Here is an 18,992-nt window from a genome sequence, read left to right as displayed (position 1 = left end):
TTGCCTCTATGGCCAACTTCAAATTCTCTCTTAGCCTGTCTTATCAATGTCTTACATTTAACTTGCCAATGTTTATGCATTATCCTATTTTCTTCTGTTGGATCCTTCTTCCAATTTTTGAATGGTCTCTGAGTGGTCCTCCAACTACTCCAAGCCCTTTCAGACCTGCTGCTGGGAACAGCAAAGGCAGCAGGCCAGACAGGAGATGACGAAGGCTCTGGAGCATGAAGACTAAAGACAAGAAACTTGGAGACATGAAGACACAGACGAGAAGCTTGGAATGTGAAGACTCAGGATCAAGGTTCAGGAACAAAGTCAAGTACTGGGTTGCGGCTGCGATGCAGCACACCCCACACAGCCCACCACAGGGTGGACCCACAGGACTGGTCGCAGACCACGCTTGAGCATGAGGCAGACTCCAGACAAATACATAGAAGATGAAGCCAAAGCATGACGAAGATTCAGTAGAAGCTTGCACCAAGATGCACCCTACACAGCCACCCATGGCTGGTCATGGACCACACTGGAATGGAGCAGGTTCAGTCAGAGTCTTAGGCATGGATGGTGCAGCCACAAGAACATCCGAGGGCCAAGATGAGATTCAGGATAGGGGACCAAGATGAGACTTGGCATCAGGCAAAGATGACCCTCTGGAGGCTTGCACTGCAAATGAGAAGACAAGCTCATGCCACAAGGTGACAAGAGCTTGCATGGCACACCAGAAGAGATAGAAATGAGGAACCACAGGTCCAGGAAACAGAAGTGGAGATGAGGTATCAGGAAGGAACATCAGGAGAAGACAAGGGATATCCAGAAGAGAACAGGAACAAGGGATCCTACAAAGAACATGCCAGCAGGCCTGCAAGCAAGAAGCCCATAGAAGAACTAACCCCTTGTGAAAGCAATGAAGGACTGGAAGCTGGGCCCTTTAAGAGGGCTGAAGATCAGGAAACGCCCAGGGAGGAGTCCAGATGGAGCCCAGGGCATTTCCGGCCATGGGCCCTTTAAATCGGTGAAGGAGGTGGGGCAGTGCCTTAGGAAACAGGAAGTTGGAAGTTCAGCACCGTGGTTAGCGGCCATGCTGCCGCTGAGCAGTGCAGGGAGAAGCTGCGCCTCTGCGCAGGCCCCGATGATAGCGGCAGCATCCAGGCCGCTGATAATCAGCTGAGGGCGGTCCCTGCCGCGCAGGCGAGTCCAGGGACTGCGGCCTCCGGGCCGCGAGGCTGAAGAGGGCGTCCGTGGCACTCCCTGCCGCAAGAAGGTCCCGATGAGAGCGGCTCCATGCCACGCCAGGAAGCACCGAAGTCCGCGGCTCCCTGCCGCGGTGAAGGGAGGCTGACTGCGGCTCCGTGCTGCATTGGTAAGTACAGAAGTGTAACAGAGGGTAGATCCGGCTCTTTTCTTGATGGGGACGTGGACAAACCGATGAGATAAGAGAGGTTATAGAAAGTTGGTGGGCCACTTTTTGCATGCGGCCCGTTTAACAGTGGCGTATCATTGGAAAAGCTCTCAACCTATCTCCTGCTGGGAGTCCAAGTTGTTAGATGCTGCCCTTGTGGAGAAATTTACCTCTTCTTTAAGAATTCAGTCGGATAGATATCAAGATATATGGGGACCTTACTGGGATTGGAGGGAGAGGCAGTAGACTGTTTTAGTTTTGTATTTTTATATATATATATCTATGGGGATGCTTTCATATATATATATCTATGGGGATGCTTTTGTATTCAGCCTGATATGTTATATGCTGATCTGTATGACTTCTGGAATTTCCAGTGTTTTAGTTCTGAAAAGTTATAAAGAGTTAAAAAAAAAAAAAAAAAAAAGCCTGTGTATGTGTTAATGTCTGAGAATTTCAATTCTTCTTTGATCTTTTCTTGTAAGAAGCTAAAGTCTGAATCAGTCAGAAAGTGGCATCAGCCTAGCTTTCCCAGTCAGCAGGTTGATCATCACTGAGGCTTTCCCTCTGAATGGAACGTTTCCTTGTTTGGAAAGCTCGGAACAGAGGAAGAAAAATTAGAAACTGTGTATTACAATTTTCTCATTTCTTAAATTTAGTTTTCATCAATGTACCATAATCTGCATTTATTTATTTCTACTCACCCAGTCTCAGAATGTGACATTTGCAACATCAGACAGAGCATGTGAGTTGCTCTTTGAAGTCCCGGGCATGTCCCTTAGTTTCCCCAAAATAAAAGGTTCGAGTTTGTGAACTGACAAGGTTAGGCTTTGATGTTACTGGTGATAAATACATAGAGCAAAGAGACAGACAAACGCAAAGGAATAGCATTCACCTAGAGAAAAGGTCAAAAACAAATTGTAGGGGATGCCTTTTAATTGGACTAATTTAATACATTTGTAACCAGCTTTGCGGGCTATGCCTCTTCCATCAGGTTTTCCCTCCATTAACCAGATCGTGGTGCAAGGTGTTTCTCAGCTGTGGTTTTTTGGGAACTTGATTTGGGTACAAAAATATCAAGAAGAAACCTGCATGCAAAGATTAGCAGTGAACCGCACCTTCAGGAGAATTATAGTTGACTAAGGGCCAAATTAAGAAGTGTGGCGTATTCTTCAGAAAGGCGGCAGAATATTTCATTGTATGCGGCTTTACAAGAGACACTTAATTATGCTGGAAAACCTCTATAGGAGTTCAACTCATGAGCTGACTTCCTGTACAAGGAAAACTCACGGTTAACACCTTAGGCTCAGGATGGAGCAAGTATTTTGGAGAAGATTCAGAGCTAAGTAAGTAAATGTTTCTTCTGTACTATAATCACAGATAAAGCTGCAATGATGTTGTTTCGTTCCAGAGCGAATGAAGACAGTTTGCTTAGCTTGTACTACTTTGTAACTGTATACAGTAAATTAAATAATGGTGTTCATAACTTTCTCAATTATGCACTTTATTTATAGTACCAGGAAAAATATGCATAGTAGAAAATATTAATGGTGAAACCCTAATGTGAAATCTTAAAGCACTTTGAATTATTAGAAGTAGTTTCTATAATGTTTCAGTATCTTTAGCAGTGCACACAGATACACAAACACTTCCAAGTACAGTATAAACTTGAAAGGTTTATTCATGCGAAATTTATAGCATTTTGATGAATCTAGGCCATAGAATGAGAGAAAATGTTTGGAAATTAGTGTCCTTAAACCCCTAAAAATCAACTTTGGTGGAACCTGTGCCTACTGTAACCTCTGGAGGAGCAGAACTTTTATAACACTGGGAAATTTGCCTAGAGAGGGAGGATCTGTAATTATGGGAATCTTTATCAAGTTGCTACTACTTGTGTTGGTCTGGGGTTAAATTCCCCTTCTCTGAGCCAGCAAGGATCATTTAGTGTTAAATGTATCATCTGGCACTAAATGAATGCAGCACAGCACAATTTAAATGCTGTTCAAAATGAGTGGGTCAGAGGCTGGTCCTAAATATAGGAAAGGGGAAAGGAGGGGAAACGTTTTCCTGTGGGAGAGGACAGGCAGACAGCAAGTCAATAAAACTGTCCCACTGTGAACAGTTTTGCAAAGAGCTTCAAAGTTTAAAAACAAAAGTTTGGAAAAGGTGGGCAAGCCTAGTAAATACATTTACAATTCCAATTCGCTTCTGCTTTGCAGCAGTGGTAAATCTGGAGCCCAATAAGAGCTCCTTTGCAGCACTAAATATTTCATAAATACCATTATGAAATGTTTAACCCTTGTTCTGTCATCTTTTTTAAAATTTGCATTCAGTCTAATGAAGGAATAGGGCAAACACTGCAAACTAGAGGCAATTTCCATTCTTTGGTAAACGTTGTGCTGATCTGGGCACTGTGGGGCTTATGGCAGCACAAAATGTTCACTGGCATCTCTCACCTTCTGTTAGATGCTAGTATACAGACCTCTTTGCAAGAAATCACAATTTGTAACCTAATTGCTTGTCTTATTAGTGCACCTCTTTCTCCCGAACTCCTATCCTCATCTTCTTCCTCCCCCTCTCTTAATCTTGGATGATATCCATCTCCCTGCCATGAAAGCACAAAATAAATTATACAGACACAAACCAGATTGGAAATATTGTGCAAAATGGTGCAATTGTATGAAAATGTGAAACTGAGTTGCAAAATAATTCTCTAACTCTTGATGGAGAATTTCTCCCTGAGCTACCCCATAGTTCCCCTGCAGCTCTAAATTCTGATGATGGTCCCTCTCTTGCAGGCTAGTCCCAGATATATTGTATGAAGTTAATTCTGTGAAAAGGTATTACCGATTATTTTCTTTCTTTTTTTAATAACATTTATTTCCATTCTAAGTAAAAGAAAGGATAACCAGTATAAATTAGATTATAATTTAGGGAAACAGGATAATTTGGCAGTATTTATTTTTAGCTTTGATTTTTACTTTTTTGTTTGATCATAAATGTTATTATGTATGTGTCATTTTGTAGACCCCTAGAGCTCGGTACCAGGGGTCTGCTAAATATATAAATAAAAATAGAGAGCTAGTATGTGTGCGGGCAGTCCCCTACTGTGTGCAAGCAGAGCAGTCTGCAAACTAAAGCAGTGGCTACATGCCTATGGGACTACCGAGTTTCTGGAGCTGAAACAGACGTTATAAATTGAAATATTTTATCAACAGACATAGATCCAATGTATCATTTTACCTTTCTCACATTCTGCCTCTCTCATTTCTTGTATAATACTACATTTCTGACCTTCCCATAGACACAAACCGGAGGGGGAGAATCCCTTTAGAGACGAAGTTCAGATCGTTAATTAAATTTCAGAAAACGTGAAAACTACATTTAAAAAAAAGGGAAGTAGATGCCGCAAAACGTAATAATTTCCTCATCAGCGTTATTTCTTATGGTGAACGGTTGCAGCAGTGTCAGGAAGAATTGTTTCAGGTTTTCTGTCTTTCTGTGCCCGTGGAATAAAAGGCTGTTAAAGAAGAGCAAAGGCAATATGTAAAGCATCTCACCAGTGAGCTTATTACGAGTGTCTTTATCTGCGTGTAGCCTGTATATAAACTCGGAAGAATCATTACACCCGTTAAGGATTAGAGGCATAGAAAATTATTTACAGAGCTTCTACAGGAGCGCCCGCTAAAGATTTTTGCAAACCTGATTGCAAATCGCCGCCAAATATTTTGATTACAATAGTATTTCAGGGCTGGGAGAGAAGAGGTGTTGCTGCTTCTTTTGATTTCCTATCACAAGAGTTAGATTTTCTCTAGAAGCAGTTTTTGTAAAACGTCCCAGCGCTGTGGGACAGGCGTGAAATACTTTGGCACCGGAACCAGACTGGTTGTAACAAGTAAGTCCTTAAGTCATGATCAAACCTTCGAATATATTACTAGCAAAACAGGGGGTAAATAATTAGCGAGATAATATAGTTAGGTTCCTTTCTGGTTAAAAAAAAATATTGCAAAGTACAGCTCGATACGATTTCATTTCTTGCACTGAACAAAATGCAATATAGTTTTTTGAATTCCTAGTTTACTAAAGAGATTTTTTTTTTTTACCCAAGAAAATGCAATCGTTGGAAATCAGAGCCCCGATGTTGACTTCCTGCAAAAAAAACCCAAGCAAAGAAACCTTTTAATGAGGTTATATTTTGAAAACATGGTCCTTTACTAAAATGCATCGGAAAATGTACAGCTGAGTGCTAATCCCTGCTTGAAAAGTTGTCCTTTGCCATTGCTTGGCCCTTTGGAAAGGCAGGAGGCCTACAAAGTATATCGCTCCATGGTGAGACCACACCTTGAATACTGTGTACAATTCTGGTCGCTGTATCTCAAAAAAGATATAGTTGCAATGGAGAAGGTACAGAGAAGGGCAACCAAAATGATAAAGGGGATGGAACAGCTCCCCTATGAGGAAAGACTAAAGAGGTTAGGACTTTTCAGCTTGGAGAAGAGACGGCTGAGGGGGGATATGATAGAGATCTTTAAGATCATGAGAGGTCTTGAACGAGTAGATGTAAATCGGTTATTTACACTTTCGAATAATAGAAGGACTAGGGGGCATTCCATGAAGTTAGCAAGTAGCACATTTAAGACTAATCGGAGAAAATTCTTTTTCACTCAACGCACAATAAAGCTCTGGAATTTGTTGCCAGAGGATGTGGTTAGTGCAGTTAGTGTAGCTGGGTTCAAAAAAGGTTTGGATAAGTTCTTCGAGGAGAAGTCCATTAACGGCTATTAATCAAGTTTACTTAGGGAATAGCCACTGCTATTAATTGCATCAGTAGCATGGGATCTTCTAGGTGTTTGGGTAATTGCCAGGTTCTTGTGGCCTGGTTTGGCCTCTGTTGGAAACAGGATGCTGGGCTTGATGGACCCTTGGTCTGACCCAGCATGACAATTTCTTATGTTCTTAAAGTACAGTATTACAAGATACCGATAGCAGGGAGATGGGGGAAACTGATTACACAAGGTGGTGGTGGGGAATAGCAGTCCCCCCCCCCAAACGTGTCAGAAGACCAGGCTGAGGCTCCTGCAGCAGCCACAGAAATAGAGATTTTTGCCTGGCGCTGTAACGCCGGGAGCTATAGAGAAAAGGTATCGGAAGTGAAGGCAAGCTCTGGTTACCAGCAGTAAGTACGTTTCCATAGGCTAGATCTGCTGCTCAGTAAACTGTTTCTATCATCCCAAACGGGTAAAATGCACTGCAGATCTTAACTTTAAAGCAAAATGTGCGCCTTTAAACTTATAGACTCCATAATGTGAGGAATATGATTTATAATAACGCTTGTAATTATGCAGCAAACATTTAAAGATGAAAAACTATGCTGTGTTTATTATTATTTCATGTATATTCCGCCTCTCAGACGCTTCAAAGCGGATTGCATTCAGGCACTGTAGGAATTTCCTTTCCACTCCGCTGTTGTCATTGTTAGAAGGATCTCTCTGGAATATTACAACAGACCAGGACACTGAAAGCATGGTAACCAGCTCCTTACACTTTATCTAGGAGTTAGACATTTACCAGTAAAACAAATGAAGGAAATCATCGTGCCAAATAAGCGTTTCCCAAGAGGACAAAATTCCAATTAAAATAATTACCGCCGCAGATCTGGTGAAGTGACGGAATCTTATTTACTGACGTTTATGCTCATTTTAGCCATAAAATGTAGTGATAATTTATTGTTCAGTTCTACTTTTGTTTTTGTTTTTTATCTCCTTGCTGTTTTTTTTAAGTTATCTGAACAAGTCTATGTTTGGGTTGAAGGATCTGTGCTTCCTAAATATTTCTTTCAAAGAAGCATCAGTCAGGATTCAAAGAACATGGAAGCTGAATGATGAAGCGGGATTAGTAAGAAGTAACTTTTTGCAAGGGGCTCAAACATTGTGTTATACCGCTGGTGTCTATCTTAAAACGTTTGGCTCTGGCACAAAGCTCTTGGTTACAAGTAAGTTCTGCTACAATCATTTTATTAGGAATGCTGAACCACGTTATCTGCTGAAAAGGTACTGGAAAAGGAGGACAAAAAAGATTAGAAGAGAACCAGCACTGAGCATCAGTGTTAAACTTAATCACATCTGCCCGAAAACTCGCTTCTGCTTCCTTCTAGTGCTTCATTATAAATTTAATTTTTGTAACTTATTGATTAGCCCACACAACTTTTTTCTATGATTTTTTTTTTCTACTTACCAAAAAATATAAAAAGATCTGTCACTGCTTAACACCTAAACTACGCATGAAAATATTTCTTGCATTGCATTCCTAGTAACCTCTGCGAAAAGCATGAATGCATTGTTTTTTGTTCTGCTGCAAATCAATTATTGCTATTAATTTTACTCTTAAAATGCCGACGTTAGCTGTCTGCAAAATTACAATAGCAAATGCAGAAAAAGTATTGTAGAGTAATGTCGTTCGTGGTAAGTACTTTAATATGCTTTTAGAAAGGCTCGCATTATACTGTGAATAATTTAGGAATACAGCGAGCACTTTCCTAACATTACAGATTTTATCAAAGCAGCACTTGGAAGATATGTAATTATGTTTAGTATATTCATCTTAGCTCCTGCACGGTACATTAATGATTTTGGCATTGTGAAACTTCTCTTCGATTTAGTTATTTGCATCAGTGTTTTGCTTAGCCGAATAGGTCCATGGGGGAAGGCGTACAATACTGTAAAAGTGCCCTGTGCTGTTTTTGTAGCTCCCTTTAGCACTGTGTTACTGGAAGACTTTTGGTGCTGGGACCAAGCTTATAGTAACTGGTATGTTTCCCGACATTCCTAAATATGTTTTACTGCAGGAAATGACGGTCAAATGAAGCCTAACAGAAAGGTTTAGAAGGGGCAAATATACATCATTTTCACGAGGTAGTTTGAGAACACCGAGTCCTGTAAAGTGCATTATTCGTCGGTCAGTCGCCAACAAAATAAAATGCCAGTAATACAGTAATTTCTGTACGGTACCTTAAGCGGCAAAAAAAAATTATTCCCTTATTAGACACCGTTCTATGTTATCATAACTTGAGAGAAAGACGGCACTGAGTCGTGCCAGATAAATATATAATACCTCCAATCGTGATACCAAGCTAAAAGCATTAAATAGAATTCCGGGCAGGTGCCCTAAATCGCTGTTAGAAAATAAGTGAAATAGGTAATTGTGCAATTAACATTAGCTAGTTTGGCATTTGTTTCAAAACATAGATGGATTAAAAAGTCTGTATTGGCTATTTAAATCTTTTTCCCTTTTTCAAAACTGGCAGAAAACATAAGACTTGCCATATTGGGTCAGACCAAGGGTCCATCAAGCCCAGCATCCTGTCTCCAACAGAGGCCAAACCAGGCCACAAGTACCTGGCAGGATCCCAAGGGATAGATAGATCCCAAGCTGCTTATCCCAGGGATATCTGCAACTCTACCTTAATAATGGTTTATGGACTTTTCCTCCAGGAACTTGTCCAAACCGTTTTTAAAGACAGCTACACTAATTGCTTTCACCCTAGTCTTCCTACTTTTTGAAAGAGTGAACAACTGATGAACCTTTATTCCTTCTATCCCTCTCATTATTTTATAGGCCTCTATCTTATCTCTCCTCAGCCCTCTCTTCTCCAAGCTGAAGCCATAACCTCTTCAGCCCTTCCTCACAGGGGAATTGTTCTCTCTCTCTCTTTTATCATTTTGGTTGCCCTTCTCTGTATCTTTTCTAATTCTGCTGTATCTTTTTTGAGACGTGGTGACCAGAATTGCACACAATTCTCAAGATGAGTTTGCACCAGCCAGGGATGCAGAGGCATCATGATATTCTCTGTTTTATTCTCCATTCCTTTCCTAATAATTCCTAGCATTTTATTTGCTTTCTTGGCTCCTGATGCACACTGAGCACATTTCAACCTATGATCAACCATAATGCCTAGATCCTTTTTTCTGACTGTTGACTCTTAATATGGAAACTTGCATTGTATAGCTGTAATTTGAGTTATCGTTCCTAGGGGCATCACTTTTGCACTTGTCCACATTAAATTTAATTTGCCAATTGCATGCCCAGTTCTCCCAGTTTTGTAAGGTCTTCTTGCAAATTCTCACAATCCTCTTGTGATTTAACAACATTGAATAATTTTTGTCATTGTCAGATTAGATCACCTCTCTTGTTGTTCCCATATCCAGGTCTTTTATAAATATATTAAAAAGCCGTGGTCCCAAAGCAGATCCCTGGGCACTCCGCTATTCTCCTTTCTCCATTGAGAAAATTTACCATTTAGTCCTACTCTTTTCTGTCTTTTAACCAGTTGGCAATCCACAATAGGACACTGCCCCCCATCCCATGATATTTTAATTTCTTAAGAAGTCTCCCATGAGGGATTTTGTCAAAGGTTTTCTGGAAATCCAGATACACTATATCAACTGGCTCACTTTTATCCACGTTTATTTATGCCCTCAAAAAACTGTAAAAATGGAAATGAAAGAACAAAAAAAAAATAGCTAATAGGCCCCACAATTTTGAAATAGGAAAAGTAAATTATTTTCACAACAAGGGTAAACAACATTTTTTAAATTAAAATAAATTGCTAGTGAAAAATATACATTTTTATGATGCAGTAGGAAGAAATAAAAATTATTAAAATTGATACCTTCTTTATAACAAAAATATGCAGATTCTAGGGTGAGGGGTAATTTACTGGTGCTGGCGCGGGCACCGGTTCACCTTGTGCTACACCAATCAGCTCAGTTAGTACTGGATGAATTTTATCAGGACAGTGCTGAATTAGCAATGCGTTGGGCAGTTCTAGTGGATGCACAGAATTAGCTCGGCATGGACATATAATCTGTACAAATGCCTGAAAAAAATAAGTTCCTGTGTGTTCAAGAAGAAAATGACAGAACAGAGGGGATGCAAAAAAAAACCCAAACCTATCACAATCACTGGTTAGCGTACAGGATCAAGTATGGTGCCTTTGATCCCTGGATGTTTGCAATTTAGCATTTTTTCTAACCAGGGCTATTAAAATGTTGGCTGAAGTGAGTACTCAGAAGAGGCAGACTACCTTGCTTTTTAAGGAAACGAGATATTAGTATATAGCAGCCCATGTAAAATCTCCTGGAATATTTATTTTTCTTTTTGATCTCAGGTTCTTCAGTTGTCTTCTTTATGTAGAAAGCAAGGGGGTGACTTGCAGGGAGTGGCAATCACAACACTAAAACTGTTTCCCCACCATTCATACCCAAGGCACATCTACATTAAGACATCTTGAGTGGCACACACCAACCTCCACAAAGCAGGCAGTGCTTTGTGGAGGTTGGTGTGTGCCACTCGTGGCCAAAAGAAGAGCCAGAGAAGCACTGAAATCCCCACCAGTCTCTCATCCAGATTTTAAAACAGAGAGGGCGAAGGGGAGTGCGCGTTAATCCGACATTTCCGGTTCCCCGGAAAAAAAAAAAAAGCCCGAACTGCGGGAAAAATGAAATTTCCCGCTGCGGGGCCCAAGCTGACGGTTCGGGCTTGGCACATTTGCTGCTCAAGGCGATCCCAGCTGAACACGTCCTGTATGCCCGTTAATTACCACAGTCTGAGGCTCAGGCTCTAGCAAGGAAGAAGAGGGATGCATGGTGATGCCCTAAGAAAGGAGTTTAAGAGCCACCACCAGTGACGTCTCTCTTGTTGCTGTAACAGAGGCGCTGAGAGCAGGGCCCAGGTGCTTGGCCTGGATCCAAGCATTAGGCAGTGGTGACTTTTCTGTGGGGCCCTGGTTGGGAAACAGTGCTCTAACAACACTCTGCTGGGCAGACTGGATAGGACATTTTGGTCTTTGGCTGCAGTTATTTCCCTTTCTCCTCCATACCCCTTTTTACATTCAGTCATATTTATTAGTGTTTAATTATAACATCAACCATTACAAATTGGAATGAGCAGGTGATCCATACAACAAACGTCAATATTTGCTCCAATAACAATTAGAACAAAATACAAATAATCCTATTAAATGGTCCCCTCCCCCTTTTTTAAGTTCTTTCAAGTAAGGGTAGAAGTAATAATTAATATAAGAAATATAAATACTAATAAACTCCCTTCCCTTCCCCCTCCCCCATTCTCAAAAAAAGGAAAAAGGGTAACATATCAAGCAGGTCAGATTTTTTTTTATTTTGATAATTCTTAATGTAAATGTTGATCACTGCCATAAAACATATAAGACATGTACTGTCTTTATTTAAATATAAATTACCATTATTCATATTTTAAATCCAAAGATTTAGCTTACTTTCTTTCATTGGCTAAGTATTACAAATCATATTGAGGATTGTATTTGGCAGAAATTTCTCCCAGCTGTGGTTTTTTCCGTGCCCTCTTTTGCTGAGAATTTATTTATCAAATTTATATTGTCTCATGCAACCATTAAGCAGTGTAACTTGACTACAATATCAAGATTAAAAAATATTTGAATTTTGGACAAGCTACCCAAGAGAGAGACAAAACTTACTAAGCAACATTATCAAGGTACTTCAATAGGGTGAATCTCTCAAGGCATTCCAGGAAAGAAAACCGCTAAATATCTATAATTGTTAAAAGCAAGAAAATGGCATGTGAGGAGCTCAGAAACAAATATATTAATTCACATCAATATTGCATCTCCTAAGGCTCATCAGTTGGATCAGTTCAAATATTCTGCTCTTTAATTCTGCTTAGGACTAAGATATTTTTTGTGGAATAGGACTGAAATACTTGAACAGTTTAATTCATCAAAAATATCGACTGGTTAAACAGACAGGAGCCTTTAAGGTCGGAATTGTTCAAAAAGTGGACTCATTCTGTGCCTATGGGAAAATAAGACTCTTAATTTGACCAGTTCGGGGTTTAATAATTTGTAAACCTGTTTAAATAAATTAGGTTGCTTTAAATTAGATGGAGTGTGTGTTAGTACACGAAATTTTAGTGTACTTCATGCATTACATAAGTTGCTGGTTGCATGTTGCATCCATTATAGAAAATGTGTGTTGGGGTTTTTTTGGGTTTTTTTCATTCTCATTGTTCAGTTAGAGCCACATTTTCCCAATACTGCATCTAAGATGAGAAAACCTCGAGAAAATAGGTCTTTTCAAGTGGCTAGTAGAACAAGCTGTGTGGAGTGGCTCTAGGCTGATATTTGCTGGGGGTAACTGATATGGGACACTAATCTGGTAACATAGATTTGGTTCCTGAAAAAGCTGACAGTGTCGCAGGAGAAATAACTTGATGTCAGCAGCCAGAAAGAAAGCGGTTGTGTAATCGTTTAAAATATATTACAAAAGTCTAATAGAATTATCCTTTCATAAACTGAAGACTGAGGCATTTGCTGTGCTTTATTTGCCTACCACAAAAAGAAATTGATTGTTTTTTTTATTTTTTATTTTTTATTTTTTTTGCACGCCCTCTGCTATGGTTTGCAATTCACCTTTGACGGTGAGTGAGCAGGTTGGGTTCTGCGGATTGATAACAGCGCAAAATTCCTTCCTACCAGCCTGCAGGATGGGTTGGAGGATGATGCGTGCGGCTTCTGCCGAATCCATATTCTTGCGGACACATGAGCTCCCCTCGGGTTCCCCGTACCAAGCGAATTCCCCATAAACTGGGAGAAAACCTTTATGTACACACGACCCTAGGTAATGTGTCCATAACTTGACGAAACAGTGGCTGTTGTAGTTGGTTAGCAGGATTAAGTGGTGGATTTTCGGCTCGAAAGAAGCTTGTTGCAGGGCATGCAGCTAAGATTTCCGCTCGCTTCCCTTGCACCGCCTTCATTGTGTCCGCTACATCTGTGTCACTTCTATTCCACAGACTTTACTGGACAGTTTGTGTCCATTTTTCCAGACACAAATCGTTGAATTCTACTCTACATTACAATTCAATTCATTTAACATTGGTTGTTTTCACAACTTCATCTTAACACCAGGGGCTAAGATATATCAAACGTTTGCGCGAGTGCGAAAATTACTCCGTAATTTACGGAAGGTGGAAAATGCCAGAGCAAACCTGAAGCAATTTCTCAATGTTCGGCCCTTAGCATTAGCAAGGGAGGGGGTTATTTATTTTCATTCGAAAAGAAGAAGATATCAGTATTCGTTTACTAGGAAACAAAAAAGTCATAGAAATAGCAGGTGAACATCAAAAAATACATTTATGCTGCATGTCAGCACTTGAAAAAATACCGCGTCATTACATAAAAGAACCATTCAAACTCAAGTTGTTTTACAAGCTTCCCAATTTAGATACAATCTCGATCTTGAAAATGTCTGTCTATCGTTCAGTGATAGTAATTATTAACCCGATTACTGCACAATTTAGCGCAATTCAGTACCTCATTAATTAAAATGTGTATAATGCATCTGTTGCCACGCCATGCTTCTGCTTTGTACAGTTGACTGATGTTTGCAGACTTCAAGTTCTCCAAATTCAATTACATTACAACCCCTACTATTTTTTAACGAGTGAGATGCAATCTGCTTTCCAAATACAGAAACTCTCTCGTTTGCCGTTTCTGATTTGTTTTCCATCAGGAATGCAAAAAATGTATTAGCCCTCGTGGGATAATTTGAAAGCATTAAACGAAGAAGTTGCAAATTCAGTCCATATCTGGCTATGTACAACAATCTATTGCATACTTTCAAATATGTCTGGCTTCTGTATTATTATTATTTGGCTGTTCTTGAATGCTTCGGACGTTTTTAGTTTAGTTGACAGGCTTCATCTGGCAGGTTTCACCGTGTTCTTAGAAATTTACTGCTTGGAAAATTAGGGAGAAATATAAGAGGCACGGCTAGAAAGGGGGAGGGGGAATAAGATAATGACTAGAAACATGTTTATCTCAGTGCCTTTTATTCATTTCTATAGCAAAGCGTTTCCAATTGGCATGAGGGCGAGAATGAAGTTTTTGCCAAATAAGGCCACTGTTTATTCTTAGGGACTTGAGTCATTGCTAAAACAACTGCAACAGCCTCCCAAAAATCCCAAAAGCAAAGATAGGCGAGAGGGTCATATGCACTAAGCATTTCCCCACAGCAACCCAAATTGATGTCGCAAAAAGACGAATGTGGCACTGGCAATGTATTTTTTTTTAAATATTATTATTTAACTTTAAAAGCATTTCCCACCCTAAAGTGTGAGCATTTATCTAGTTTCTTATTAGACCACCTTTCAAAAATGTCAAAACAGTAAAATTACACAACACCAATAAAATAATAAAGGCATAATATAAACATCACAGTTTATATTTACTAGAAATACGAGTATAAAAGTCTTAAAAGACATGCACCACAATATTAAGAATTATTAGTAAGTAGCTTCATGATAGTCTCCAAACCTCGAGGTCTTCCAATTCTAAAATCTCCTACTGTGTGAATTAAATTAGGCTCATATACCAATTTAATTAGAACTGAGACTCATAGACTTGTGTACATTTTAAATAATTGAATTATTTACCTGCCTCAATTGGAAGAGCGTTCCACAATAAAGGAACTGGGTAACCAAAAAATGAGCGCCCCCCTCAAGTCTCATCTGAACCAAGGATGGCAAACTCAGAAGATTCTGACTGGAAGACCTCATGTTCTTCCCGAGTCATAATTTGGCAAGGTACAGAGCAGTGTATAATAAACTAAACATAAAATCTTAAATCTTATCCTACAGACAACAAGCAGCCAGTGCAGTTCAGCAAGATAGAGGGTAGTAGCATAGTCATTCTTCCTTTGTCCAAAAATCAATTCTGCTGCTGTTCAATTTATAATATTTTTAATAACAGAAGAAGATCCTATAACAAATCAATTAAGGATGAGAACCTGAACTAAATCTTGTACCCGTTTTTCCCTAAAAATGGTATCAGATGGCAAATATATCGCAGATCGTGAAAAGAATTCTGAATTCATTTCACTTTGGGACAAGTCTGGAGGCTTCTCAGCAGGAAGAAGATCAGAAAAAGTTGTTTTTTCCATTGATCTATTCTCTAAATTGCAGAGCTGCAGCCGATGCCGGTGCTGTTTGTGGTGTCGGCATCAGAACCAGCTCTTTTTAAGACTTTTGTGCAGCATCAAATTAATTTGCTGCTACCCTGTAAATGCATTGCATTCTAAGTTTAGAGCCTGTGGGCACCCTGGAAGTTTTCTGTGCTGCACCCGGCACACAGGTCGATCCAGTAAAGTGTGCTCCGTCGGAGCGCACTGTCACCCTGCTCTGGACGCGTGTTTTCCCTTACCCCTTATTCAGTAAGGGGAGGAAAACACGCGGCCCACCCGCGGCACCTAATAGCGCCCTCAACATGCAAATGCATGTTGATGGCCCTATTAGGTATTCCTGAGCGATCCAGTAAGTAAAATGTGCAGCCAAGCCGCACATTTTACTCTAAGAAATTTCTTCCGGCGCCAGGGAAGTGCACAGAAAAGCAGTAAAAACTGCTTTTCTGTGCACCCTCCGACTTAATATCATAGCGATATTAAGTTGGAGGTCCCCAAAAGTAAAAAAAAAGTAAAAAAAAAAAATAAAAAAATTTTGAATTCGGCCCGCGGCTGTCGGGCCGAAAACCGGACGCTCAATTTTGCCGGCGTCCGGTTTCCGAGCCCGTGGCTGTCAGCGGGCTCGAGAACCGACGCCGGCAAAATTGAGCGTCGGCTGTCAAACCCGCTGACAGCCGCCGCTCCAGGCCAAAAGGAGGCGCTAGGGACGCGCTAGTGTCCCTAGCGCCTCTTTTTCCTCGTTTGCACCGCGTCGCCTAATTTAAATACTGGATCGCGCGCGTGCGCGCGCCGGGAGAGCGGGCGTTAGTCCGCTCTCCCACGGACTTTACTGGATCGGGCTGTGTTTGTAAATGAGCCCGTTCCAGTCTTAGGCTAGCTAGGGTGTGTCGAAGAGGGAATCCAGTTATTAGCATAGCAGTAAACGCTTCTTATTACACTGTCACGGTATCCCTTTATAAAATATACAACAACAACAACAACAAAATATGAAGCTCCAAATCCACAGCATCCCCAACATTTGAAAATATTTTTAAAAAGAGGAACCACAAATCCCACACACAATTGGCCACTATGGCAAAATATGTTCTTTGTTTTATTTAAAGAGGGGTATTTTGCCATAATGACAACCGTGTGTGGGATTTGTAGTCTCTCTGTTTTTTTTCCTTTTCACCCCTTTATAATAAACTTTCTAGGAGCCTAATAATTGTAAATAAAAATAATACTTCCATGATTTACTTTGGAAGAAAAGATTACAATTCGGCAATTCTGAACATGAAATGTCAAAAGGTGAAATATATAAAGCATTCTAAATAAATAAATAAGGGGAATGTGTTAGATTATGTGTTTCTCTTCTTCCAGTAATTTTTATGCCACCGTTTAAATGTTAGTGTCAACACTGGTAGTAAATAAGCTAAAGGTCTCAGTTTTGCTTTAGTGCAAAAAGACTGCAAGATGTTACCTGCAATTCTCAGTAACTTTATAAGCAGCATAGCTAATATCTGAAGATATGGCCTTTTGGCATTTTCAAAGATTTCTGATGAGAATTTAGTATTAAGTTCATCTTTATATTAAAGACATATTTATTGGTGCTGGTCGTTAAGGATACCTTTATTCAGCAATTGCCGCATGATGCCACTCAATGGCTCTCCAAATTTCATACCTTGTGAAAACAAGGGGGCCGATGCAATACAGTTGCTCAGCCGAGTGCACTGTATAACCCGCACTCAGTCGCGGATTAAATAGGCGCTAATCCACCCCCTAATGCAATAGGGGGATTAGCGCCTATTTAATGCGTGTCCGACACGGAGTGAATGCGATAGCGCTCATCACATGCAAATGAATGTGAATGAGGCTGTTACTCATTAACTCCGCATTAAAAAAAAAAAAAAAAAAGCTTGCCTCTCAGACGCACATTTAGCTGTCAGATATTGCTGCCTGCCTAGAGCAGGCGGAAATAGCTGAGCACATGCAAAAGAAGTAAAGAAAAGCAGAAAAAACTGTTTTTCTGTACTTTTTTTTTTTTACTAAAAAAAAAAATACCTCAGCAGACCGCTGAGTTATGAAGAACGACGCCGGTAAACTCTGCATCGGTTTTCATAACCAGCAGCCATGGCAGGGTCGCATTAGCAAGGAGGTACTAAGGTCGCACATTTTACTTTCAATATTCCAGGCAACTCCTGCGTGTGCCGAGCCTATTTTGCATAGGGTCAGTGACACATGCAAGCCCCGGGACGCGTGTATGTCCAGGGGCTCAAAAAAAGGGGCGGGGCAGGGTGGAGGCATGGCCAGAGGGATCCGAAGGCCCTCTAGGCCGGGGGATTGCGCGCCGGCACTTGGCTGGCGCACGCAACCTTCGCCTGCCCGGAGGCGGGTGCAACTTATCTAACAATCTAACAGTTTGCCTGAGGTGGTGGAGCAACTTGCCAGTGCTCAAGCTGCTCTTGAGCTCATGGCCATGATGCAACCACCACAATCACCAGCCCCTTAAGCCTGGCTTCCCAAGGTTCTTGGACCCTTTTTATGTAGGTAAATATTTTAATCCCTCATTTGTCCTGCCCTATTCCCACATTTTTTTAAAATTCTAAATAGTTTTCACAAAAGTTCTTTTTATTATAATACAAAACATTTATTTCATATAAAAGTTTAATATTTGTTACATTTCAGTGTACTGTGTCTCTTTTCTTTGATGCAAGCTTTAGTCCATCTACACCCCCAATAAAGCCCTTTCAGGACCACCTATTGCATTCTCTCTCTCTCTTATTCACATACTGCTGTGCGTGTAGCTTGCCCTGCAGGTTTTTCAAGTCATCTCTATTCTCCTCTCATCTACCCTTACAGCTGCCTATATTTAACTCCTGGTTAATTGGCTTTGCATTTTATAGTTAGCTCCCCTGAATGGCCTTCCTATAATGGACAACTACACATCACTGTTTTTGTCTACATTTACCTCTTTTTTTCCTGAAAGGGGCAACAAAGTGAGTATAGCAAACTTCAAACACAGGTTGAGTCTATAGAGAGAAACATCTTGTATGCTTTTCCATTATTAAGACTACTGCAATGGGAAACTAACAGCAGACAGTAAAATGATCATTTCAACTACAGCAGAACTTTCTGCAAATATAGATGTGCCAGTAGGAGCTCCAGTCACCTGAAATTGTCTCTTGCAAGATGTAAGAATTTTTAAATGATTTTTAAATAAATAAATTCACCACTATGTTCCAAAAGCTACAAATGTCAATGTCCAGAAAACAAGAATTTCTCACCCCGCAGAGATGAGGAGTTATACAAGTGTCAGATGTATCTATAGCACCTAGACTAATCTCTCTGCGCATGCTGTCTATCCTCCCTGATAGGGTCTAGAAAATACCTCCCCAAGGCTTTCAACTTCCATTTGCAAATCCCTTCATTGACATGTCCACACATATTTCTGAAATACCCACCTTTCAGTAGAAATCTGCCTGCAGGAAGACTGATTTGTCCTGTGTTCTACGATATATATAATATTTTGTCCTATTTGAAGGCTCTCACATGAAAGCTCCGAGCTATCAAGGATGCCTTGATGTTTCCATGACCTTGCCTCC

General features: G+C 40.4%; 1 protein-coding gene across 2 annotated transcripts in view; it reads left to right on the top strand.

Annotated features, from left to right (window-relative positions):
- The first annotated feature begins 1,041 nt into the window (after window positions 1-1,041).
- LOC115084535 (Ig lambda-1 chain C region) overlaps window positions 1,042-18,992 on the top strand; it is a 30,645-nt gene continuing 12,694 nt past the window's right edge. Inside the window, exons 1-2 of one of the 2 annotated variants that reach the window (XM_029589522.1) lie at window positions 1,042-1,360; window positions 2,394-2,745. Coding sequence is in view for 1 of the 2 variants with exons in the window: in XM_029589521.1 (XP_029445381.1) it covers window positions 1,282-1,360 (79 nt within the window). In the remaining variant the exon portion in view is untranslated. The remainder of the gene's footprint in view (window positions 1,361-2,393; window positions 2,746-18,992) is intronic. The other variant, XM_029589521.1, reaches the window with a different exon arrangement.

This window comes from Rhinatrema bivittatum, chromosome 2, assembly GCF_901001135.1.
Source record: "Rhinatrema bivittatum chromosome 2, aRhiBiv1.1, whole genome shotgun sequence".
Classification (NCBI taxonomy): Eukaryota; Metazoa; Chordata; class Amphibia; order Gymnophiona; family Rhinatrematidae; genus Rhinatrema; species Rhinatrema bivittatum.
This window is presented reverse-complemented; position numbering and strand designations above follow the sequence as displayed.